The 24,626-nt window shown below is 51.1% G+C and overlaps 1 protein-coding gene across 4 annotated transcripts in view; it reads left to right on the plus strand.

The window, feature by feature from the left end:
• kst (spectrin beta chain, non-erythrocytic 5 kst) overlaps positions 1-24,626 on the plus strand; it is an 82,494-nt gene that overhangs the window by 53,444 nt on the left and 4,424 nt on the right. For 3 of the 4 annotated variants that reach the window (XM_025298843.1, XM_011152450.3, XM_011152453.3), the window contains exons 4-16: positions 10,605-10,830; positions 11,720-11,997; positions 12,090-14,693; positions 14,767-15,083; positions 15,340-15,717; positions 15,852-16,517; positions 16,598-16,883; positions 17,837-18,055; positions 18,185-18,627; positions 19,038-19,091; positions 19,390-19,795; positions 19,882-20,082; positions 20,155-24,570. In XM_025298843.1, coding sequence (XP_025154628.1) covers positions 10,605-10,830; positions 11,720-11,997; positions 12,090-14,693; positions 14,767-15,083; positions 15,340-15,717; positions 15,852-16,517; positions 16,598-16,883; positions 17,837-18,055; positions 18,185-18,627; positions 19,038-19,091; positions 19,390-19,795; positions 19,882-20,082; positions 20,155-24,570 — 10,494 coding nt within the window. The remainder of the gene's footprint in view (positions 1-10,604; positions 10,831-11,719; positions 11,998-12,089; positions 14,694-14,766; positions 15,084-15,339; positions 15,718-15,851; positions 16,518-16,597; positions 16,884-17,836; positions 18,056-18,184; positions 18,628-19,037; positions 19,092-19,389; positions 19,796-19,881; positions 20,083-20,154; positions 24,571-24,626) is intronic. The other variant, XM_011152451.3, reaches the window with a different exon arrangement.

The raw sequence follows: 24,626 nt of genomic DNA on the forward strand, positions 1-24,626 counted from the left end.
TCGAGACTCGGATGACGTCCCGGCCGCGATAAGCGCAAACCCGAGGCGTCCGTCATCAGGGATGCACCTCGTTAAGAGAGAAAGAGAGAGAGAGAGAGAGAGAGAGAGAGAGAGAGAGAGAGAGAGAGAGAGAGAGAGAGAGAGAGAGAGAGAGAGAGAAGGTGCATTTTTCATCCAGGAGAGAAGAAGGCCAGCAGCCGCTGGCGGGTAACCAGCACGAGGTTGCGCAAGCATAAAAACACGGCGCGAAGATAACGAATAGACGTTAGTAGCGATGGCGTAGCGGCGGAGTTGTTGCCATTGCGCCCGGCGCAGGAGCAGCTCGAGGAAGAGGAATCCCTAATTTATTCCGGCAATAGGCGCTCGTTAAATCCGGAGTTATGTCACTTCTCCCCGGTCGGGCGCGCCGGGCGAGACGAAGGATCCAGCGGAGTAGCCTTTTTATTACCGAGCGCTTTATTGTGGCATAAATCTAACGCGAGGCGAGCGCATAGCGCAGGCGAGGAGGAGGAGGAGGAGGAGGGGCTTGCTTCGAAGAGCTTCGTTAACCCACTTCCCGGCGAGGAGCCGGCGCGAGGAGTCGCTCGTTCCGCGCATCGTTTTCTCGAAAGACGATGACGACAGGCCCAGGGAATCTGTCACGTCCCTCCGGCTCGCCAGCTCCTCCAGATGCTGTCATCGCCGCGTACCTGCGATCGACATTCCGCAGCCCTGCCAAGAATGCACCGGCTACACCGTAGGAAAACCGCTACGCGGCCCCGAGCGCAGGTTGCACCGGCTTGCAGTGTCTACTGTTCCTCGACTCCCCCGGTTTTTCCAGCTCCAGCTCTCCTCAGGTACGCAGGAGATCGAGTTCAGTCGAGAGCGCCGATCATTTTCGACGGGTTCTCCCAAGCGTTGGTCTCATGTCAACGCCTATAGGATCAAGCTATCTCTCTCTTTCTCTCTCTCTCTCTCTCTCTCTCATTCTCTCTCTCGCCACATTTGGGTCTACTCTCCGCCAACCGCGCGTCGGGAAAACTGACAGAAGTCGCCGCGTGAGGCTGTCGTTGAGAACGGAGCGGCCGAGGAGAAGGATAACGACCGGCACGAGTACAAGTAACAAGGACTAGAGTATATCGCGGGAAATAAGGCAGAGCGACCAGAGATGTTCTCTCTTTCTCTCTCCTCTCGCGGGAAGACCGGCAGAGACTAGAGAGCCGAGTCCCAACCGCATTGTCCCCCACGAGCCCGCGGTGCATTCGCCATCTCTTCGGGAAATAAGCGCGGTCGAGTGAATGTCCGTACGTAGGAGTCGCATTCCACGCTAAATGCATTAGGAATGCTATTTCCATTCCGGCTAGCTGGCCGGCCAGCCGGCCGCGTTACCGCAACCCCGCAACGCGCGAAATTAATTCCCGCGAATGTTTCCATTAACCCGCATCGGGACACGCGCCGCGGGTGCATTCCACGCGCGTTCGCGCTGACGCGCCGATAAATGCGCGACAATTTTCCCCGCCGAGTAACTGTGAATCAAAACGCCCCGCTCTCGGCGGCGGCGAGTTCCACGTCCGAGTCCGCGTAATGAGCCCCATCGTCATGAAACATCGCCATGTCTCGAGTCCCCGTGGAGTGCCAGCCGATGTGAAGCTTCATGAAAACCCTGTGAAATTTTATCGTGTGCAATCCGAAAGAAAGGCCGGCGTGTGGAATCTCTGTGGTGATCACCTCAGGACTCGCCGAGAAAAGGACACACGGTGTACTGGATTGTTGGTACCTTTCTAAGGATTTTGGGTTGATCATTGGTGGGTCCCCCCCGAATTGAACGGCATCGCGTTCACTTGGCTCTGCTAATTCTCTCACATTCCCTCAAGGTCTGTTCGCTCTTGAAAAACTAGTGCAATAAGCTAGTATCTTTTCTCTCATGCAAACTTATCGCACTAGTCGAGATCTTCGAAAACGGACAAACCCATAAGCTCTCGAGGTCTGTTCTGTCTGGCTGACCCAGGCTGCGCTTTTCGCCGTTAGAGCGAGAGAAGCATGGAAACCTGCATTGAAGAGGAAAGGAACGAAGTTTCAGCTTGAGGCGCACTAGTTGAGCCGAAAAGGACAAACCTCAAGACTCCGAACGTGGACCACCCTGGGGGCTCGCTGCACCGAATGGCAGCGGCCGCGAAATCGGGCCCCCGCGCAAATGCGGTTATCAATCGAGCCGATCGTATTTCACCGCGACGCGACGCGACGCGACGGGACGGGACGGGACGGGACGGGACAGGTCGAGACACGAAAATTTAATCGGCTCGATCAGCCACGCTTCGGCAATTAGGGGCCGGCGCTTAAGGCGCTTTAAAACCGCGCGCAAATTGCGGCCGGTTGGGATGCGAGGCCCGCAAAAAGCGATCGCTGCCGCCGCGCCGCCGCCGAGCAGAACGGCCGGTTAAGTTATTTAACACCGTTGCCTCTTATCGGCACCGTGTCTCCTTGCACGAGTTTCAAGCGTATCCCGCTTTCAGCCGGCGCGTAACAGTACCGCGTTCCCCGGCGCTTTACTATGCAGCCGCGGCGCTCATTCATTATTCATACGTCTCTGAAACTCGACTTGCAACGTGAGTGCACGCGCCTCCTCGGCGTGGCGAAAACTCGAAGCTTTCGGTGCCTCCCCCCGTCAGCCCGTCGTCCCCTTTGACGCGCTTCCTCTGTCATTGGCTAACGGATTTTACGTACCTCCGCTGTGACGCGGTATGAATACATGCTGAGTCTCTCTCTCTCTCTCTCTCTCTCTCTCTTAGCAGATTTCAGATAATATAGTGATTTTCACGCGCGGAAAACCGGTTATCTTTCCGAAATTGATATTCCGCGGCGCGAACATGCTCGCCGCGCGACCCCCTACGGCGCGGTAAAAGGGCAAGAAGTTATGGCCACTTTGGTGCCGCGCAAAGTTGCGTACGAGTTGTATTCGATTTGATTTCCGGGTTGCTGCCGGATCCATGTTGGATTTGTTCCCGACGTTGCGTGAACATTGCAGTTCGCTTTGTCAGAGGGAGAAACTACCTGGGACTGTTGATCTTCCGAGGGATTTCCCTTTTTATATGTGCATTTCGAGGGGGGGGGGGACCAAATGCTCGTTGAATGATTAATTAGGAGGAAATAAAACGGCGGAAGTAAGGTGTATACTGTATTTTTCTAAAACTAGAAGTCGTTCTAGTTCTCTAGTAACTAGAAGAAGTTTTTCTAAAACGAGTCGCCATGTTGGATTGACCATGCCGTTTCGTCTCGTTTAGACTATTGGGTTGTTTAGATTATTGGATTGTACATTTCTCGAAGGACACCAGGCGTTGGTTTTGTCTAAAATTGAGGATTAGTTAAGTAAAATCGTGTTTCCTGGTGTATTTGGGACGGGGTGGGGGTATCTTGTCCTTTAGATTATTGGGGAACTGTCCTACTTTTCTTGAGCTCTCTTTACTTCCTACTTTCTTTGTTTATGGTTTTCACGTTATGTTTTGTAAAACCTTGCCGATTTTATCCGCGACTCCTTGTATGCATAGCAAAGAAAGTTGTTGATATTTTCGGCTTTTTTGTCTGGAGGATCCTATGGGGTAGTTTATTTCTCAGGCGTTATTCTGGTTTGGTGTTTTTTGATCTGTCCTTTTATATCCGTTTTATTGGAGTGTGTACTTTAATTCTTCAAGTTTGCTTTGGGTCCTGATCGCAGATAGTGAAGGCTCTATTAGAGAACAAGGACTGACCATGTGGTGATGGTTTAGGGAACTGTATGGTTCTCTTGTAATTAGAACATCTAGAAGAGGAATTACATTCCATCAAGATAACAGAGTTGCCACCAGCCCCCTGTCCAATCGCTGATGAACTGGCCCTTTTCTACACAAAGTTCGCGACAACACTCTGATCACAATTCGCGCATTCCGACATAACCCATGATAACACTGAAGATCAGACCCGCCCAAAATAATCGTTTTAACGCGGTGGATGAAGGAACATATACAGGCAGGTAGCAAGGTAGAAGTCGCAACGCTTCTCACAGAGTCTCGACACGAGATCAGGGCTCGAGGACTCGCATAGCATCGGAAATAATCAGGACGCGTCCATTCGGCCGTCGTTTAAAAATCGCTTCTCGATTCGCGATGCGCATCGTTGACATCGCATTAAAATTCCCTGGCTAATGGCCAGTTCGCGGGGGGCCCTCGATCAGCTGGTCGAACTTCGTTGTTGCAGCGGCGCGGCGCGTATGTCGCGCATCGTTATGCGCGAGCGGGGCCGCGGCTCTGTCATTATCGACTGGCCTCGCTCGTAGATACATCGGCCGCTCGGTATTATTACGCGAGGTGCATAATGCGCGCACGGTAGTCGCGGCAAATTGCGCCTGGCGACACACGACGCGGGGAACGCGCCCGGCCGCGCGGTTTAACCTAAGTAGATCATTAGTCGCGTGTCGTCCTGTTATCGCACGCGATGAATCACGTCGGAAGGGCTAGCTCTCTCTCTCTCTCTCTCTCTCTCGCTCTCGTTCTCTGCTGTTCCTTTTTCGTGTACACGCGGCGACGTTCAGCGCGCGTGATCTCGGCGGCATAACGCGCTCCGTCTCGCCATTTGTCTCGCTAAGAGGCCCGCCCCGCGTCCTCTTCCTTATGAAACGCGAATGCTTCCGAAAGAGAAAGAAAGAGAGAGAGAGAGATTTATTAAACCCTTGCGCGGAGACCAATGTCTGGTTGAACGAACCAATTCTCCGGAACTGAACATGGACAATCCAGAAGTTCCAGTTGGGGTTGTCAGAATCCTGTCCAAATTGTCAAGATTTCTAGTCAACTCGAACAGAATTCTGGTATCCTCGATTGGAGTTTCTGAATCGTTCGTATTTCGCCGGGAAACAATTACTCTTTTCCGTATAAGGTGAACCCCTCCAGTATACGTGATGAGGAAAATGACGAAAGTTGAGGAAAGAGCTTTCAGAGAGAGCATCAAATTTAGAAGCGAGAGCTGCAGATGAAAAGAAGGGAAGGGAGGGCACAGAGCGTATTCATCATGGTGCTTATTCCGCGCGATAAGGTAACTTAGGGCTAGGCTCTTCCCTCCCTAGCCCGATGCGTATGTCGCGCGATAGCTGATGAAAGGCTCAGGAGGGTGCAGCGTGCAAGCGAGCGAAGCAGCCGACGCGATCGATGGCGACCGGCAGAATGGAGATGCTCATCAATGATTCCCGTGTCAACATGGCGGCTAATTAAGACGACAAAGACTCGAGACGTTGCTAAGACGACGCCGGGGCGAGGCGAATTTTCAGCCTGTCTCCGGCTGCGTTGACATCCCTTGGGACTCTTCTGCCACCTTCGCCGCGGTCGTAGACAGAAGTCACGAAGAAAAATAGAGCCGAGTTGCACGTCGACCGGGTGCGGAAAAGTGACCGTCTCGGTCGCTATGGGACATCTGGCGGTCGGCTGTCCGGCGAGTGGGCTCTCGGCTCGAGCACGTGGTTGAAAGCCTGCGGGACACGAGGAAGTCCGGTATGGTCGGCCGAGATGACGCGCTGATCCAGCTCGGCCGGCCAGACTCGGTAGCTCGTTAAGCTCACAGCCACGGCGACGTCGGCCTGCACTCGGCCGCTTAACGGTCACGCTAAGCGTCCTCTTTGTTTTGGATTCCGCGGGACTGTCAACCGCCCCGGCAAACGCCGTCATTTCCATTTCCCAGCGGCCTTGATAGACCGGCACAAGTGATCGGACGGCATTCCAGCAGCGCGGCAGCGCCGCGATTAACTATAATAACGCGGCGAGAAGCGCGAGCAGAATCCCGCCGATCCCGTCGATACTCGCCGGCTAATATCGTCAAACGTGAGCGAATTGACGGCTGGCCGGCTCGGAATCAAGCAGGGCCGGCCTGCTTTGCCCCCTCGGGGAGCGTCCTTGCCGATTCTGCGCGCATGCGGGACTCTTCGAAAGTGTCACACGAGGGTTCAGGGTATTTTTTTTTATAAGTGTCGTTTTTCTGAGGAATGTAGATATTCAAAGATTCGCTCACGGCGAAATTTCTCCGAAATTCATTCCTACTTCGCGATGAAGTTCATTGGATTTTTATTCCTTAAAGTATCCCTAAGTGATAAAGCACACAGAAGAAATGTATCTTCAAGTCTGTTGGAGTTGATGAGAGACGCTTTTAATATGCTTCCCTGTTAGCGGCCGAACGACTAGCGGTTGGTTACACAAGGTGCGTTTGTTGTTCAACGATAGCTTCATCAACGCAAGAGTTTGCTTCAGAATTCATTAAGTCTCGATTTAGAAACTCCCCGGTGAGCGGAAACCCGCTTTTCATATCGAAGGCTTCATCAACGCGAAGCTCACTCGAGCTCGGCCGAAGAGAACGCAGACATTTCCGAGCTATCCTGAGCACCCTGAGACCTGATCACGCGTTCCCCACTTCCCGGTGACTTCTGACACCGAGGTCTAGCCGTAGAAAAAAAGAGCAGACCTTTTCGAGGAGCAGGAAGCGCTCGATGGAGCGCTTCACTTCCACGCACGTTTCCCACGCACAACCCCCGCAATTATATCGTCAGAGCTCACGTTCCCGGTCGTTAAGACGCGCGTTAAAAACGCATCGGCCATCGGCGAGGAAGTGTGCGTACGCAGCTCGACGAAACGGTAACACCTCGGACGGCCGATGATCTAACACGGTACTTTCACCATCGACAAGTGATTATTAATAGCGACTGGCAGCAGTGGCGGCGGCGGCGGCCGATCGCCAGTAACAAATGTTGCGTTATCAATAAGACCCTGTTACGACCGAATAAACTGTAATGCAGTGACACGCAGCGGCTTGTTGCCGTCGGCGGTTCCGCGCGCGCGCGGGCTGTAATTTTGCTGGACACCAGGAGATTCACGATCGCCTCTCCCGACCCTGTAGACGAGTAGTCCAGTTAACTCCTCGACTGGCAGGCTGACTTTCGCAAGCGTTTCAGCTGGCAAAACATGGTTCTTCAAAAGTCAAGCACCCTGCCATTAAGGTGTTGTATCTCGGGCCTTCCTGAGGTCACTCTTTACGAATATAAAGCCCAAAGTTTTCAGTTACAAAATAGTGGACCCGATACGGCGCGAACGCGATATAAGAATTTTATTTCAGCAGGACAAGATCGGGTATCTGATATCCGGCGTATTTTGGAGTTGTCAGTTGCGAATTAGCGGTCGAGATTGCCAATTTAAAGTTGGCGGTACAATGTGGTGTCGATGAAAGTTATTGCGATAAAATTCTGCGGATTTAAAGAACGTACTCTTCCATTAGTTGTTAGAGTTGTTAGTTGCGAATTGACGGTCGAGACTGCAATAATTTAAAGATGGCGGGTCCAATATGATGCCCGTGAAGGTTATTAGGATAAAATTCTGCCGATTTAAAGAGTTTGTCTCTCTGTACGCCAGCTGGTTATTGTTCCAAAGTAAAACTTCTGCATTCTTTTCAACTTTTGGTCGGCCATGTTACAGCCGCCATTTTGGATCTTGAAGCTCTCTCCGTTGAATAGGGCGAGCTCGAGAGCCTCTGAATGCCCAACCGCAGAAATAAAAACGCAGCTTCGCGTTTCCGCCAATTTTTTTCAATCTTTGGTCGGCTGTGTTACAGCCGCCATCTTGGATTTTGAAGCTTTCTCTCCAGGGGCTGGCCACAATTTCGTATCTCGGCAGCTGCGATACTCGCAACTCGCTTCCTGATTCCTCCACAATACGGCGTCGGCTCGCGAGTACACGGTCAATCAGCTTTGCGCTCTCATCCTCGAGAACTCCTCTTCGCTTCCGCGCCCACGAGAATTGGATTTCACTCCGGCGCGACATCCGTCGCTTCGCAGGTTACGACGAATATATTACGTTACGTCGGGGACACCGCGCGGTCGCTTTATGACTCGCGAATAATCGCGATACGCGCATGTAAAACTCCTCCGGCAAGCGGGAGGAGAGGAGGAGAGGGACCGAAAAAATTCTCTTCTCTCCGCCCGCCACGCCCGCACCCTCCTCGTCCTCCCCTGCGATCTCGCGGAATAAAATGCGATTATTAAATACATCGGCGGCCGTAATTCATTACCCGCCGGGGTGCGGTCGCATAATTACTTCCGCCACATCGATGGCCCTTTTGCGGGCCGGGCCACGGGAGAATTAATGGACCGAGATAAATTTCGTGCGTGTCGCGCTCTGTGACTTAAGTCAAATTAACAGGATTCCCCGCGCGCTCGCTCGCGGTATTCGGTTGTTTGTACTCGTCCCCGCGCGGGCCGAGCGCAATAACACCCAATTACCGAATACACCGCGGCTCGAATTTACACACCGCGCTCTCTCGTGCAACGGTCTCTCCTGCGCACGGACCGGTCATTCGCGGTTCACCGAGATGCACGCCGCGCGCGATCGTAATGACCGGTGCCGCGGCAAAAGCGAGGAAATCTGCCGCTCTCGATCGGGCTGGGGCTGGTTGATCGATCGAAATATTTCCGGTCGGCCGGCCGGAATGATCCGAATGGACGACGAGCAAGTCGTAAAATTACACGCGACAATAATAACGACAATCACGTGTAATAATAACGACAGCGTATTATCGGACGCTTAGATTACAGTTGCCGATCGAAGATATAATTATATAAAAACATATATACGTGATTATGTACAAATTATATATTATTATGTACGATCCATGTGTGTGTGATGAATTTTGTCTCTCTGTATAATTATGTGTCGGGTGAGTGCAAAAGTTTTGGTGGTAAAAAGGTGGGGGTGATTTCAAAGACGGCTTGTTGCCTTTCTCACCTGGCGAAAGCTGGCGAGGGAGAATAGAAAACTAGTAACTTTAATAGTTACTTTATATATTTCAGACTTAAGTTCCTGGCGGACCAGCACGATAACGCGACATGCGATGCTTGATATCCAATAAGCATACCGTTATTCTGGCTGCATTTGGGAAACGCGCTATTGCGTCATCTATATTTATCGTTCATTAGATGTAAAACAAGGATAAAATGACGTAATAGGGCTGATACAGTCTCCTCTCCGAACGCAACCTGCTATTTCTTTCAAAAAAATTGTACGCCTATTGGACTTTTCCGTCGCGCGTCGTCAGTTCTTATTTGTTAACATAACCTGTATTCAGCGTGAAGTGCACTGTGTGGTTTCAGTTATATAGAAAATTCAAACAATAGATAAAATATCTTAATCTTCGGAGAAGGATTGTAAAATGCCATGGCCAGCATATGTAGAAATATTCGAGTTGCAGTAAAAATTTGGAAACGAGAACAACTTGGCATTTCTCTGCAAAACTTGCGCTGACAAAAATATTATTCGTGCAAGTAGAACTTCAGCTGCAAATTTAAGAAAACATATGAGTGTAAGTCTTTATTTATAAAATATCAATATATTTTTTAGTGAAAGAATCTAATTTCTGATGTTAAGATTATTTTTAATATTTTTAGTATTTATTGATCCCATCAAATTCATTCACTTTCTTATAATTGTTATTAATAGTCTTAAAGAATAAATATGAATTGCTTGTTTAAATTAATGAATCTAATTTGTAAAAATTATATACAATATGAAAAATATAATAATCAAGAGACCACTTTTATATAAAATTGAAGGAATTTGCACAATTACGAAATTTAAAATAATAGCACAATTATTGTGAAAAAGTAACTGAAAAGTGACGACTCGTTACTTTCTAAATAACTATAATTGTAACATGTTATTTTTGAAAGTCAATAACTTGCAACTGTAACCGGTTACTTTTTCAGTGAAGAAAACTGTAACTGGATGTTTTTACAAAGTAACTTTCCCAACCCTGGTGAAATCGTCCCGCGCGCTGGAAAGATGCTTAAATGAAAAAAATAAAAAGTTTCTTTCCCGTGTGAGAGAAAGATTTTTTTTCCTCGGTAAACATATTTAATTACAAAATAAAAACAACGGAATAATGATATGCCGTCTACGGTCGGTCGATTTTGATCGCCGACTCGCCGATTATTCAGTCGAGCGAGATTTTTCAATCGCTCAAGCACTGCTCGACATCCGCTGCGCTTGGCGTTCGGCAAGCCACGCGCTGCGCACTTTTCCTATTATTACAAAATTACTCGCGCGTTCTTAAGACCTGTTATTTACGTAACCTGCATTCACCGCATCGCGCGCTCGCGCTTGGACGTGCAGCAGGTCGGAATGCGAATAATCATGCGAATGGCGCGTACCGATACCTGTCGCATAAATTACACAGGCGCATTATTCACTCACCGACCGATGAGTCCTGCGAAGCAACTTGCGAGATCGTACACACCGCGCGGCACACTGGAATGACAAGGTCCCAAGGTGGCGAAACCTGGAAATGTTAGAGGTGTTTCAGAGAGGAGAGAAGGAGCAACACATGAGCGAAGTGAAAAGCGTGAACGGACTGTAGACACACCAACTTGGCTATCGACTATAATAAAATTACATGTTTCTAAGGACTATATCGCATATACGAGAACTATAAATATTAACTCAACTATATTAAGGAGAGACTCGTGGGCGTGCGAAGTGTGGTGACGCTAAAATGTTTCCGCAGGAAACCGAACGTGATTAATTCCCCCCGCGCATCTCCCAGCACTCTGACCTCGAAATTCTCGCTTTCAGGTTCGTTTGGAGAGTATCGGCGCGGAGGATATCGTGGACGGCAATCCTAGACTGATCCTCGGCCTCATCTGGACCATCATCCTGCGATTCCAAATCCAGGAGATCGAGATCGACGTGGACGAGGAGAACGACAGCAGCGAGAAGAAGTCTGCTAAGGATGCCCTGCTGCTATGGTGTCAGAGGAAGACGAACGGCTATCCCGGCGTTAATATCCAGGACTTCACCGGTAAGTCGAGTTCCCGCGACGGTCGTTCGAAAAATGCACGCAGCAAGCCCCGAAGAAAACTTTTGACATTATACACAGAGTGTTTACGACCGCTCCGATTTTTTTCGAAAAAACGCGACGCATTTTAGAGAAAAATGTTTCGGACAAAAGTTGTTTGGTTTGAAGGGGGACACAAAACAGCGATATTTGTTTAGACAAAAGGCGCCACTTTCGAGATATTCACTGATCAGCAATTTTCTTAAATGGAAATCTCAATTATATAATTTATTATATCATCTTTTTTTTACCGATTAATTTGAACAACTTTTGTCCGAAGCAGTTTTTTGTCTGCCCAATATTAGATAGTAGATATAGCGACGTGGAAAATACGGTAGATGAATAAAAACGGATAAACGCATAAAATACTCAACGTGCGTGATGGGTCTTGCATTCACGGTATTCCTGCGTCGAGAAATTCGCACGTCTCCACCAGGCAGTAGTCTACGAATTAAGAGAGAGCTATATACAGGATGTCCGATAATAACGCACAAAATTTTCGCGCACGGATAGATCACCGAAGAAAAAACTCTTCCACCGTCTTGTGAACAACCACTTGAAATTTTGAGTTATTAATCAAAAAAAGATTTCTAGCTAAACTTGCGCTTGTAGGTTAAGTGAAACGAAATGAACATTAAAAAAAAAAAACACGTAAAATTCCGAGTTATTAGTCAAAACCAATTGATACATCGCACAAATATTGTTTAATTAACGACCGAAAATTTCTTGCTTAACCTAATCTATCCTATCAGGCATCCAGTACATCCTTTAGAGAAAGTCATAAAGCACACGCGGCGAGACGCAAGAAGAGTTTAAAATATCCGTTCTTTTCTTTCTTTCTCTTCGCCAATAGGGTCTTGGAGAAGCGGCCTCGGCTTCAACGCTCTCATACACGCCCACAGGCCGGACTTGGTCAATTGGTCGGAATTGCAGCAGAACAGGAACATCGATAACCTCAATTATGCCTTCGACGTCGCTAATTCGGAACTCGGCATACCGCGGCTGCTGGACGCCGAAGACGTGGATACCGCCAGGCCGGACGAGAAGTCGATCATCACTTATGTCGCGTCCTACTATCACACGTTCGCCAGAATGAAGAACGAGATAAAGAGCGGCAAGAGAATAGCGAATGTACGTACGGTCGCTCGACCGATTATCATCCATCGTCTGTACGATACATTCAGACTAGCTTGACTTAAACGCGCGTTAATTCGTATTCACAGATCGTCGGCCAGATGATGGATGCTGACAAGATGAAGATCCACTACGAGAAGCTGACGACCGACCTGCTGGAATGGATCAAGATGAAGATCGAGGTGCTCGAGAGCCGTAGCTTCCCGAACTCGCTGGAGGGTATCCAACGGGAGCTGCTGGCCTTCAAGCAGTACCGGACGGTGGAGAAACCGCCAAAGTACAAGGAGCGATCAGAGATAGAGGCGCTGTACTTTCACATAAACACTCAGCTCAAGTCCCTGAACCAGCCGGCGTTCACTCCACAGGAGGGACAGCTGATCCACGACATAGAGAGGAACTGGGTGGAGCTGGAGAGGGCTGAGCACCGTCGCGAGGTCGCCCTGAGGACCGAGCTGCTGCGGCAAGAGAGGCTCGAACAGCTCAACTACAAGTTCGAGCGGAAGAGCGTGCTCAGGGAGGGCTACCTGAAGGAAATGATCCAGGTGCTGACCGACCCGAGGTACGGCAGCAACTTGGCGCAGGTGGACGCCACAGTGAAGAAGCACGAGGCCATCAGCGCCGACATCTTGGCACGTGAGGAGCGTTTCCACGACCTGACGAACATGTCCGAAGAGTTGGTCCGTGAAAATTACCACGGCTTAGAGAGAGTCCGCAGTAGGGAGCAGGAGGTGTTGCAGAGATGGAAGGAGCTGCTGGCCCTGTTGGATCATCACAAGTCCAACCTGGTCGCCCTGTGCTCGCTGATGAGCCTGATGCGAGAGATCGAGACGACATTGGCCTCGATTCAAGAGCTGCAACTGAACTTCCAGAGCACCGATGTGGGCCCGCACCTGCTGGGAGTGGAGGACCTGCTGCAGAAGCACAGCCTGCAGGAGTTGCAGGTGACAGCCCTGGGCGAGAGTCAGAGAAGACTCGGCAGACAGGCCACTCAACACCTCGCGCAACCGCAGAGTAAAGAGGCACCGATGTTGCAGCAAAAGCTGGAGCTGCTAAACAGCGCCTATGACGAGTTGCTGGAGAACAGCAAAGAACGCAAGGCTCGCCTGGAAGACGCCCGAAACTTCTTCCACTTCCTTCAAGACCACGAGGATGAAGAGTCGTGGTTGGTGGAGAAGCAACGGATCTGCAAGGCCGGCATATCAGCGAAGGACCTGCGAGCGGTGATTTCGCTGCAGCAGAAGCACAAGGCTCTTCAGGACGAGATGAAAGTACGCAGGCCCAAATCTGAGCAGCTCTGCGACGCCGGCAGGAAGCTGATCGCCGACAATCATCCGTCGGCGCTGGAGATACAGAACCGAATAGATTCACTGCAGGAGCACTGGAGGGTGTTGGAGGAGCTGGCGGCGTTGAGGAAGAAGCAGCTGGACGACGCAGCCGAAACGTTTCAATTTTATGCCGACGCAAACGAGGCCGATTCGTGGATGAACGAGAAGATGACGCTAGTGGCCTCGGAGGACTACGGGGTGGACGAGCCGAGCGCTCAAGCCTTGTTGCAGAGGCACAAGGACTTGGAGGGTGAGCTGAATGCCTACAAAGGCGACGTGCAGTCGCTGAACGCGCAGGCGGAGAAGCTCATCAAATCCGGAATTTCCACTCTGGAGCTATCAGCCGATCCGGAACCGGTCGCCGAGCTCGAGCAGGAAGAGTGGAGCAAGGAAATCAGGTTGGTGCCGCAAGACGAGTGGGTGGACGAGGTGGTCGAGCGACTGGAACCGAGGACCGTTCACGAGGACAGGTTGGTGCCACAGGTGAAGAGTCTATATCCATTCAACGGCCAAGGTATGCACATGGCAAAGGGTGAGGTAATGTTCCTGATGAGCAAAACTAACCCCGATTGGTGGAGCGTGAGAAAGGCCGATGGTACGGACGGATTCGTGCCGGCCAACTATGTCCGCGAGATCGAGCCGAAGGTCGTGCAGGTGCAGGTGCGAAGGCCCGAGAAGGTGAAGGTGACTCAGCGCGTGAAGAAAACGAAGATGGTGAAACAGGTAGTGCCGGTTCGGCGGCTCAAGTCCATCAAGTCCACCGTGAAGCCGATCAAGCGGAAGACTGTGAGCGACGGCGATAGCGTTGAGAAGCGACAGAAGAAGATCAACGACACCTACGGCGAGCTGCAGGAACTCGCCGTGAAGCGTCACGCGCTACTGGAGGACGCTATCAGGCTTTACGGCTTCTACCGGGAGTGCGACGATTTCGAGAAGTGGATCAAGGATAAAGAGAAGATGCTGAGAGTCGACGATCCTCGCGACAATGTCGAAACGGCGAGAAGAAAGTACGAGAAGTTCCTCACAGATCTGTCGGCGTCTGGCAAACGAGTGGAAGCTATCGACACTGCGGTGGACGAATTCGTTCGTCAAGGTCACAGCCAGCTGGACAAAGTCAAGGCCAGGCAGAAGCACATTCACCAGCTGTGGGACCACCTGAACTGGCTGAAGACGCAGAAGGAGAAAAGCTTGGAGGGTGCGTCCAGCGTTGAGCTGTTCAATAGGACTTGCGACGAGGCTCACGACTGGATGCTAGAGAAGATCACCCAGTTGGACACGGCCGAGTTAGGACCTGACTTGAAGACTGTCCAGGCTTTGCAGAGGAGGCATCAGCATCTAGAGCGAGAACTGGCGCCAGTCGAGGAGAAAGTAAGTAATCACCACTCGTCTTCATGGCGCAAGTAAATGAAAACCAGATAACACCCTAACTCCATTTTTATAGGTGCGAAAAGTGGACTTGTTGGCGAACAGCGTGAAGAATTCGTACCCACACGAACTGAATAACGTCAACGCGAGGCAAAATGAGATCAAGGAGCTTTGGAACAAAGTCCAGACGAAGGCCAAAGAGCGAAGATCCCGTTTGGAGGATGCGGTCGGTCAACAGATATTCATGAACAGTTCCAAGAATCTGATCAACTGGGCCACGGACATACAGGAGACGATGAAGGCCGAGGAGCCAGTGAGAGACGTTGCTACAGCCGAGCAGCTCAAGAAGCAGCACATGGAACTCGGAGAAGAAATACGTACCAAAGAAGACGAGTGCGTATTTACATCATCACCTCGCGATATTGTTCTTGAAAAATTGAGATTACTCTCGACAGATTCTAGAAAACTTTCGTACAACGGATGAAAAACACCTTCCTCGGATATCGATAACCTACCGACAGTAGTAATAGAATTAACCAATTTAATCACTAAGTTGATCAGTTTAGGTCGATCGAAAGCTCATGCGAAGATATTTGAGAACCTCAATATGAAACTATTCATCAGTTTGTAATTGTTGCTGCACTTGCAGGTTCCGCGAAGTCGAGGACCTCGGCAACCAATTGTTGCGTCGCAACCCGAGCTTGGCGGACGTACGCGAACGCCTGGAAAAACTAAACGGATTGTACCCAGCTGTGACGTCCGACTGGATGGCCAAGGAAGAGTGGCTGCGACAGTGTTTGGAGCTGCAGCAATTTAACCGGGAGGCAGATCAGATCGAAGCCACTACCAGCTCTCACGAGGCTTTCCTCGAGTTCACCGACTTGGGGGAGTCTCTGGACGACGTAGAGGCGTTATTAAAGCAGCATGGCAAGTTTGAGAACACTCTGCACGCGCAAGATGATCGACTGAAGGCGTTCAGCGACACTGCCGACAAACTGATCGGCCAAGATCACTATGACAAAGATTAGTAAGTACGAGGGGAGATTAAATTCGCGTTTGTTTAGAATTTCCGCTCACCGTAACTGTAGTGCTTTACTTTGACATGTTGAAAAGATTCGATTTCGCATGAGCTATAGCTATACGAATATAATTTGTATCCAGCATCAACGAGAGAAGGAACCAAGTACTAGCGCGTCGCATGGCGGTGAAAGACGCCGCTCAGCAGCGAAGAGCAGCCTTGAAGGCGTCCGAGCATTACCAGCAGTTCTCAGCCGAAGTGGATGACCTGCGCGACTGGTTGGGTGACAAGATGAAGACCGCGGCCGACGAAAGTTACCGCGATTTGAACAACCTCGAGCGCAAGCTGCAGAAGCACGAGGCTTTTGAACGGGAACTGCGTGCTAACGAAGGACAACTGCGAGCGGTCAACAAGGCCGGCAAGGCGCTAATATCCGAGGAGAATTACAGATCGGACGACGTCGGGGAGACGCTGAAGGACCTGAATAACCAGTGGGACCAACTAGTGGCATTGTCGCTGGAGAAAGGTCGCAGACTACGGCAAGCCGCCTCACAACACGGCTACAATCGCACCATGGAAGACGCCAGGTTGAAGCTGGAAGAAATCGAGAACTGTCTGCAGAGCAAGCAGGTCGGCGCGGATCTGCGCAGCTGCAAGGAGTTGCTGAAGAAACACCAGACCCTTGAGAGTGACATGTGCCAATGGGAGCAGAAGGTGGACGACCTCGTGGCCATGGGTCAAGAGATGGCGCATGAGGGTCACTTTGACGCAGCGAACATCCTGAAGAGTAGCCAAGCTACGCAAAGGAAGTACGTTGAAACCGACGATCCGTTGGCGTTTGAGCTAAAAATGGCCGACTTAATCGTAAAATTTTCCATGCACTTCGCAGATTCCGTAGTCTGAAGGAGCCGGCCAAAAGACGACGGGAAGCGCTGGAGGAGAGCCTGCGATTCCACAAGTTCGGATTCGAGCTGGATGCGGAGCTGCAGTGGATCAAGGACCACTTGCCGCAAGTATCCTCGACGACTCTTGGGCAGAACCTGCACCAGGCGCAGACCTTGCACAAGAAGCACAAGAAGCTGGAGGCGGAGATCGCCGGCCACCAACCCATGATAGATAAGACTCTGGCTTCTGGCCAGATGCTCATCGATCAGGCTCATCCAGAGAGAAAGAAGGTAAATCGCGAGAGAGAGAGAGCCCTTTCACCGAAAATGATCGGTCTCTTTTTTTATCGTCAACTCACACAACGACGATCAGCTCTCACGCGAGACTGGAGTAAGAAATTATGATTTTTGCACAGCTGGAGCGTTCCGAAGAGCAATGGGTCTACGGAGGTAAGGTGGACACAGACGTGCATGGAAAATGTTGCCAAAAGTGCCTATTGCTTTTCTCTCTCTTGATTATATACGTTAGCGACCTCACGTAATTAACAAGGAATTATTTTTATAGGGTTAACGGAGAGGCTGTAGCGTTCTTTTGTTTTTCTTTTTTTCACAGAGACTACCCATGTGTGTACTTTGTTGGCTCTTGAGACGCAGAAACCCCCCGATATTTCATGTAAATGCTTACGTTGCCAAACAACGCAGCCTTACGCGATAAAATTTCAACAGAATTCCCTTTCAGCCTTGAAGTTTAACGAAGGTCCGACGAGAGACGTTTCTGCGTATTCGAGATTCGTTTCATATCAAAGTGTTCTCATTGTTTCACACAGGCATACCAACTGAGCGAGTACCTTAAATATAATCCATTTATTAAAGATTCACCCACACACGTTTTGTAGCTCGTGTCTTTCAAGTTGTAAGAGTGTAAGATCACTAATACATGAGTCGTACAATTTTAGTTGCGCAACAAGCTTTTTAATTTCCGTTCAAGTATCTCGATCGATAAGCGTCAGGAGTCGCGCGAGGTGTGTAGAAGGTGTGTAGCCTAAATGTTGTTGCATGCAAGACGTAAGCTGATACCTTTGTCACAGCAACGGTACTCTGGGCAGTGTCAGCATCACTGCCGACATCGAACGACTGAGCTTTCGAAGGCAGCGTCAGCGTCAGTGTCGTTGAGATTAATCATTAATGTAAGACATTGTGCTACGAGAAGGCAGTAAGTAATTGGTCGCGTATGATTTGACCAGATCCAAGAACTCTGCGATGTTCTGGATGAGGCGTGGACGGACCTACAAGATAGGGCAGCAGACCGTAGCAAAGCGTTGGACTTGTCCTTGAAGGCGCAAGAATTCTTCTTCGAGGCTGGCGAGGTCGAGAGCTGGCTCAACGAGAAGAACGACGTGCTGAGCTCCACCGACTATGGTAGAGACCGTGACGCCGCGACGAAACTCTTGACGAAGCACAAGGTACTTCTACGTGTACTCTGACGAAACGAAGGAAAATACTCTTGCTAATCGACAGGGGAAGGAAAACGAAAGACGGAATCTCGTCGGTCCAGAGGAGGAATTTAGTTCTTCCTTTCTTATCATTCACAGGCTGTGGAACTCGAATTGGATACGTACAACGGCATCGTGACGGAGATGGGACACACCGCTGCCACGATGATAAACTCGAAGCACCCCGACAGCAAGGCGATAGCGAACAAGCAGCAAGCGATCGTCCAACAGATGCGCGCCCTACAACGGTTGGCCACCGTGAGGCAACAGCGTCTAATGGAGAGCATGTATCGCCACGAGTACTTCCTGGAGAGCAGGGAACTGGAGCAATGGATCAAGGAGCAAGAGCTGGCGGCCGCATCGGAGGACTACGGGCAGGATTATGAGCACCTGCTGATATTGCAAGCGAAGTTCAACGACTTCAAGCATCGCATAGAGGCTGGCTCCGAGAGATTCAACCAGTGCGAGGAGCTGGCTAGGAAGCTCATCGCGAATGAGAGTCCTTACATTCAGGACATCGAGAAACGCCAAGAGCAATTGGGGTAAATGGCCACGGCTGACGAATGGTCGGCGAGAGATTCTCTTCCTCTATCATTATCTTCGCTATTCATAGTCGAATATCCCTGCGGTCTTTGCAGGACACTAGTACCCCGCTCACTTGCACGTAGTGCACGTAGATTAATGGGATGGTGTAGTGGGTGAAAATTAATACAATGATGCAGGAAGTTACCACACACCGGTGGACCGGTGGAAAGAAGTTCGGTTTGATCTGACTTTGTCGCACTCGTCAATGGGAGCACTGAACAGTTGTTATTCGTTAGCAAAGTGATCGCTGTAGTCGAGGGATGGGAAAGATCAAACCGGATTTTTTTGTACTTTCCGTATATACAAATCTCCACTTTTCTTCTCTCGGTGTTGGGACACTAACATTCTTTCTGCATATTCGACACAGACACGATGAAGACGATCCGGTGCTTCAAGTACGAAAGCGACACGCGATAACGCAGTGAGTATACGTTTGATTACTCGATACTAATTCATACGCACACGCTGCTAAGTTGTACGCAGATTTAGTTGCGTCACCATTTCAAGCTTATTTACCGCACTTTTACGCACGGCTCTTTCACTTTTTAAAACTTGCTACTTTTGGATTCTGAATTCTTCTTTACTTTTACTTTAAGTTTGCCGAAGCTTCATAATGTTGATGAGACGCTTAGAATCGAAGTCTTCCCGTGAGACTTGGATTCCCGGGATAATTATTAGTTAAACTAATAAGACTATCACCTACTACTTTCTTTCATCAGGGAATCATGGCAACATCTACTGGGTCTCATCCGAAACCGCGAGCAGCGGCTACAAGCGGCGGGCGAGATTCACCGGTTCCATCGCGACGTGGCGGATGCGCTATCACGGATACAAGAGAAGGAGGCTGCATTGCCGGAAGACCTGGGTCGCGACTTGAATTCTGTCCTGGCGTTGATCAGACGACACGAGGGATTCGAGAATGATCTCGTCGCTCTGGAGGCTCAACTGCAGGTCTTAGTGGAGGACGCGTCCAGATTACAAGCTCATTACCCCGGCAACAACGCGGTGCACATCCAACAACAACAACATATCGTCGTGGATCACTGGGAGGAGCTGAAGGAAAGGTCTGCTCATCGGAGAGATCAGTTGCAGGCTAGCTGCGATCTGCAACGATTCCTCACTCAGGTATCGGATCTTATTTCTCGCTCTCAACGTTGATGCGTCTGTAACTTTGTCTTTGAATTCCTCGTGCGTCTTAAACTAACACTCAGGTCAGAGACTTGATGAATTGGGCCGCGGGACTGCGCGCTACGATGTCGACGGAGGAAAAGGTCCGAGATGCGGCCAGCGCGCAGATCTTGAAGGCGGAGCATGAGGCTTTGAAGGGGGAAATCGAGGCGAGAGAAGACAGTTTCAGCTCGGTGCTCGATCTCGGGGAAGCGATGGTGCAGACCGGTCACTACGCCGCTGCGGTAAGTTGATTTGTCTACGCAGTGTTTCGGTGTCCCACGCATGCAACACTGCCAATGATCCGTTTCACACAGGAGGTCGAAGAAAAGTGCAATCAATTGTTGGACGAGCGACAAAAGCTGCACACAGCTTGGCAGCAGAAGAAAGTGCACTTGGACCAGCTGATCGACCTGCACTTCTTCCTGCGAGACGCCAAGCAGCTGGACAATCTGTCCAGCACTCAGGAGGCTGCGCTGAGCGGCGACAACTTTGGGGTTTCGGTCGAGGAGGTGGACGCGCAGGTGAAAAAGCACAACGAATTCGAGAAGCTGCTGGTCACGCACGAGGAGAAGCTGACGGCTCTGCAAGAGCACGGGGACAAGCTGCTGGCGCAGAATCACTTTGACTCGCCGACGATCGCCAGGCGACTGAACGAAGTGGTGCAAAGACGCGTGAGAATTCGGGACTTGTGCGACGCGCGAAGGAAGCGGCTGGAAGCCAGCCTGCTGCATGCGCAGTTCGTGAGGGATGTAGGCGAGGCTGAGTCTTGGATAGGCGAGAAGCAAAAGAAGCTGGAAGCGGAGGCATCCAAAGGCGAAGTGTCCAGCCTGGAGGACAAGATCAAGAAGCTACAGAAGCACCAAGCGTTCCAAGCGGAACTGGCGGCGAACCAGGGCAGAATCGAGGAAATCAAAGCGAAAGGAGAGACCTTACTGGCGCAGAAACATCCAGCGAGCGCGGAAATCCGTCAGCAGCTGGAACACCTGCACGCATCCTGGAGAAAGTTACTGCTGGAGTCTGGGAATCGAGGTAGGGGCTTGGAAGAGGCCCAAGATATCTTGGAATTCAACAATCAGGTGGAGAAGATCGAGGCCTGGATCAGGGACAAGGAAATGATGGTCCAAGCTGGTGACACCGGGAAAGATTACGAGCACTGTCTGAGCCTCCAGAGAAAGCTTGACGACGTGGACAGCGACATGCGAGTGGACGACTCCAGGATAAAGACGATCAATGCTCTGGCAGATAAGCTCATTAAACAGGGTCGCGACAACGAGTCGAAGACCATTCAACAACGTCGCGACAACTTTAACAACAAGTGGAAAGGACTGCAGGGCGCGTTGAGCACGTATCGCGAGACCTTGGCGGGTGCATTAGAGATCCACCTGTTCAATCGGGATATCGACGACACGAGCCAAAGGGTTATCGAAAAGTCAGTGGCTATGAACACGAGCGACACGGGGAAAGACTTGCCCGCCGTCGAGCAATTGCAGAGGAAGCAAGAGGCCATGGAGCGAGACATGACCGCTATAGAAGGCAAGCTGAAGGAGCACCGAGCGGAGGCGCAAAATCTGTCGCACAAGTACCCGGACAAGGCGCCGGAAATAAACGGGATACTCTCCGAGCTGCAGTCCAATTGGGACGACCTACAACGTCTGACCCGACATCGCCGTGACGCTCTCAATCGCGCTTACACGTTACACAAGTTCCAAGCCGACCTGCACGAATTAGACATCTGGGTGGCTGACACTATCAAGCGTATGGACGAGTCCGAGCCGCCGACCACCATATCTGAGGCCGAGGCTGTGCTAGAACTGCACCAAGAGAGGAAAGCCGAGATCGACGGTCGGCAGGACATATTCAAGGGCCTGAAGGAACATGGCCAGAAGCTCCTGTCGATCGACGAGGACGTGAAGGATAACCTCGAGCATCTAGAGGGCCTAAGGCAAACCTTAGTCCACGCGTGGGATGATCGTAGGCAAAAATTGACACAGGCGCATCAGCTACAGCTGTTCAAGGAGCAAGCCGATCAGGCTGACAGCTGGCTGGCGACAAAGGAAGCCTTCCTCAACAACGACGACCTCGGCGACTCGCTGTCGGGCGTGGAGACGTTGCTGCGCAAGCACGAGGAATTCGAAAAGATGTTAGCCTCCCAAATGGGACGCATCGAGGAGTTGGAGAAGTTCGCTAACGACATCCTGTCGCAGCAGCACGCGGACGCGGGTATAATAAAGCAACGGCTCACCTCGGTCTGCGGCAGGAGGGACAAGCTGAAGAACAGCGCGACAGCCAGGAGAAGAAAGCTGCTGGAGAGCCACCACCTGCATCAGTTTCTCAGGAACATTTATGAGGTGGAAGGCTGGCTGCACCAGAAGCAGCAGGTGGCGAGCGATGAGAACTACAGGGACTCGTCGAATCTGCAGAGCAAGATTCAGAAGCACGCCGCGTTCGAGAGTGAGTTGATGGCGAACAAGGGTAGAATCAGCGCAGTGGTCAACGAAGGCGAGGCACTGATCGAAGAGAACCACTACGCCTCGAAGGAGATACAAGAACGTTTGGATGATTTGGAGGCGGAGTGGCGTCTCTTGCAGGAGACTAGCGAGCTGAAGAAGAACCGGCTGAACGACGCGTATCAGGCCTTGCTATTCGGCCGTAGCTTGGACGAGTTCGAGACGTGGATGGACGAGGTGGAGACTCAGTTGCAATCAGAGGATCATGGCAAGGACCTCTCGAGCGTGGCGAACCTGCTGAAGAGACACACCAACTTGGAGAACGACGTGCTCGGCCACAACGAAGCGTGCGAGTACATTAAGGACACCGCTGCTAGCTTCCAAAAGTCGAACCACTTCATGTGCGACGAGATCCAGGAGAGAGCATTAGTTACGATCAACCGGTACCACAGTCTTCAAGAACCGATACAGATACGCAGGGATAACTTGGAAGACGCAAAGTTACTGCATCAGTTTGCGAGGGACGTCGAGGATGAGCTGCATTGGCTGTCGGAAAAGGAACCGTTGGCCGCGAGCAACGACTTAGGAAGCTCGCTAACTACGGTGCAACGATTGCAGAAGAAACACCAAGCCTTAGAGGCGGAACTATTATCCAGGGAGCCCGTAGTAGCTTCCTTGGTCAGTAGAGCGACCGTGATGATCAGAAGCGGGCATTTTGCGGCGGACAAGATTGAAAAGCTATCGCAGGAGTTGCAAGAGAAACTGTCGCACCTGCGAGACCTGGCGAGCGTCAGGAAGCTGAGACTACTCGACGCTGTGGAGTCGCAAATGTTTTACGCGGAAGCCGCAGAAGCTGAACAGTGGATCAGGGAGAAACACCCGCAGCTGACGTCGACCGACCACGGCAAGGACGAAGACTCCGTCCAGTCTTTGTTGAAGAAGCTGGAGGGCATCGAGCGCGACTTGTCCGGCTTCGAGAGCACGATTGACAATCTGAAGAAGCTGTCGCGTGGTCTGGTGGAGAGGCACCACTTCGACAGTAAGAATATCGCGCAAAAACAAGAAGAGATCGAGATGAAATTCAAAGAGCTGCAGAACCTGAAGGAACATCGACTGCAGAGACTATCAGAGAGCGAGAAATTCTATAAATTTATCAGGCAGGCGGACGAGGTGATCGAATGGATCGGAGATCAAACTACTGTTGCAGCATCGGAAGACTACGGTCGTGACGTGGAACACGTGGAGCTGCTGATCCAGATATTCGACAATTTTTTGGCCGGCCTGACGACCAGCGAAGGTCGCGTCTCGGCCGTACTGGACGCGGGTCAGAGGCTGATAGAGCAGAACAATCCCGAGAAGAGCAAGATACTGCTGAAGATCGACGAGACGAAGCAACAGTGGGAGGACTTGAAGGAATTAGCGAACGCTCGGCAAGAGGCGCTGGCGGGTGCCAAGCAGGTTCACATGTTCGACAGGACGGCCGACGAGACGATCTCTTGGATCCAGGAGAAGGAAGCCACTCTCAGTTCGGACGGCTACGGCCACGACCTGGAGACGATTCAGGCGCTGGTGAGAAAGCATCAAGGATTCGAGACCGACTTGGCGGCCGTGAAGGAGCAAGTGGAGTGCCTGATGGAGGAGGCGTCAAGGCTGATCGAGCTGTTCCCGGACGCACGTATACACATCGACGTGAAGCACCAGGAGGCAGAAACAGCCTGGGGCGAGTTGCTGGAGAAGGCGGCGCAGAGAGGAAGCAAACTGGCCCAGGCGGAGCAACTGCAGGCGTACTTGGGCGAGTACAGGGAACTGATATCTTGGATCAACGAGATGGTAGCGAAAGTCACGGCACCAGAACTGGCACGGGACGTCCCTGGCGCCGAGGCGCTAATCTCCAGGCACAACGAGTACAAGTCGGAAATTGACACGCGCCAGGAGGCTTTCGAGAAGTTCTACAGGACCGGGCAGGAGCTGATTGAGCAGGGCCACTTCTTGGCGAAGGAGATCGAGGACAAGATCTCGGTGTTGCAGCAACGCCAGCAGATCCTCAAGGACACGTGGCGACAGAGAAGGCTGATTTACGAGCAAAACTTGGACACGCAGTTGTTCAAGAGGGATGCTGAGACCCTGGAGAACTGGATAGTCAGCAGGGAGCCGATGCTGCAGGACGGAAAGTTCGGGGAGAGCATACCGCAGGTGGAAGAGTTGATAAGGAAGCACGACGACTTCGAGAAGACCATAGAGGCGCAGGAGGACAGATTCAGCGCGCTTAAACGAATAACGATGGTAACGCTCGATTATTTTCGTCATCTGGTCTATTTAACGTGGGTGTATCATGTCTA

Source organism: Harpegnathos saltator, unplaced genomic scaffold (assembly GCF_003227715.2).
Source record: "Harpegnathos saltator strain DR-91 unplaced genomic scaffold, Hsal_v8.6 scaffold240, whole genome shotgun sequence".
Classification (NCBI taxonomy): Eukaryota; Metazoa; Arthropoda; class Insecta; order Hymenoptera; family Formicidae; genus Harpegnathos; species Harpegnathos saltator.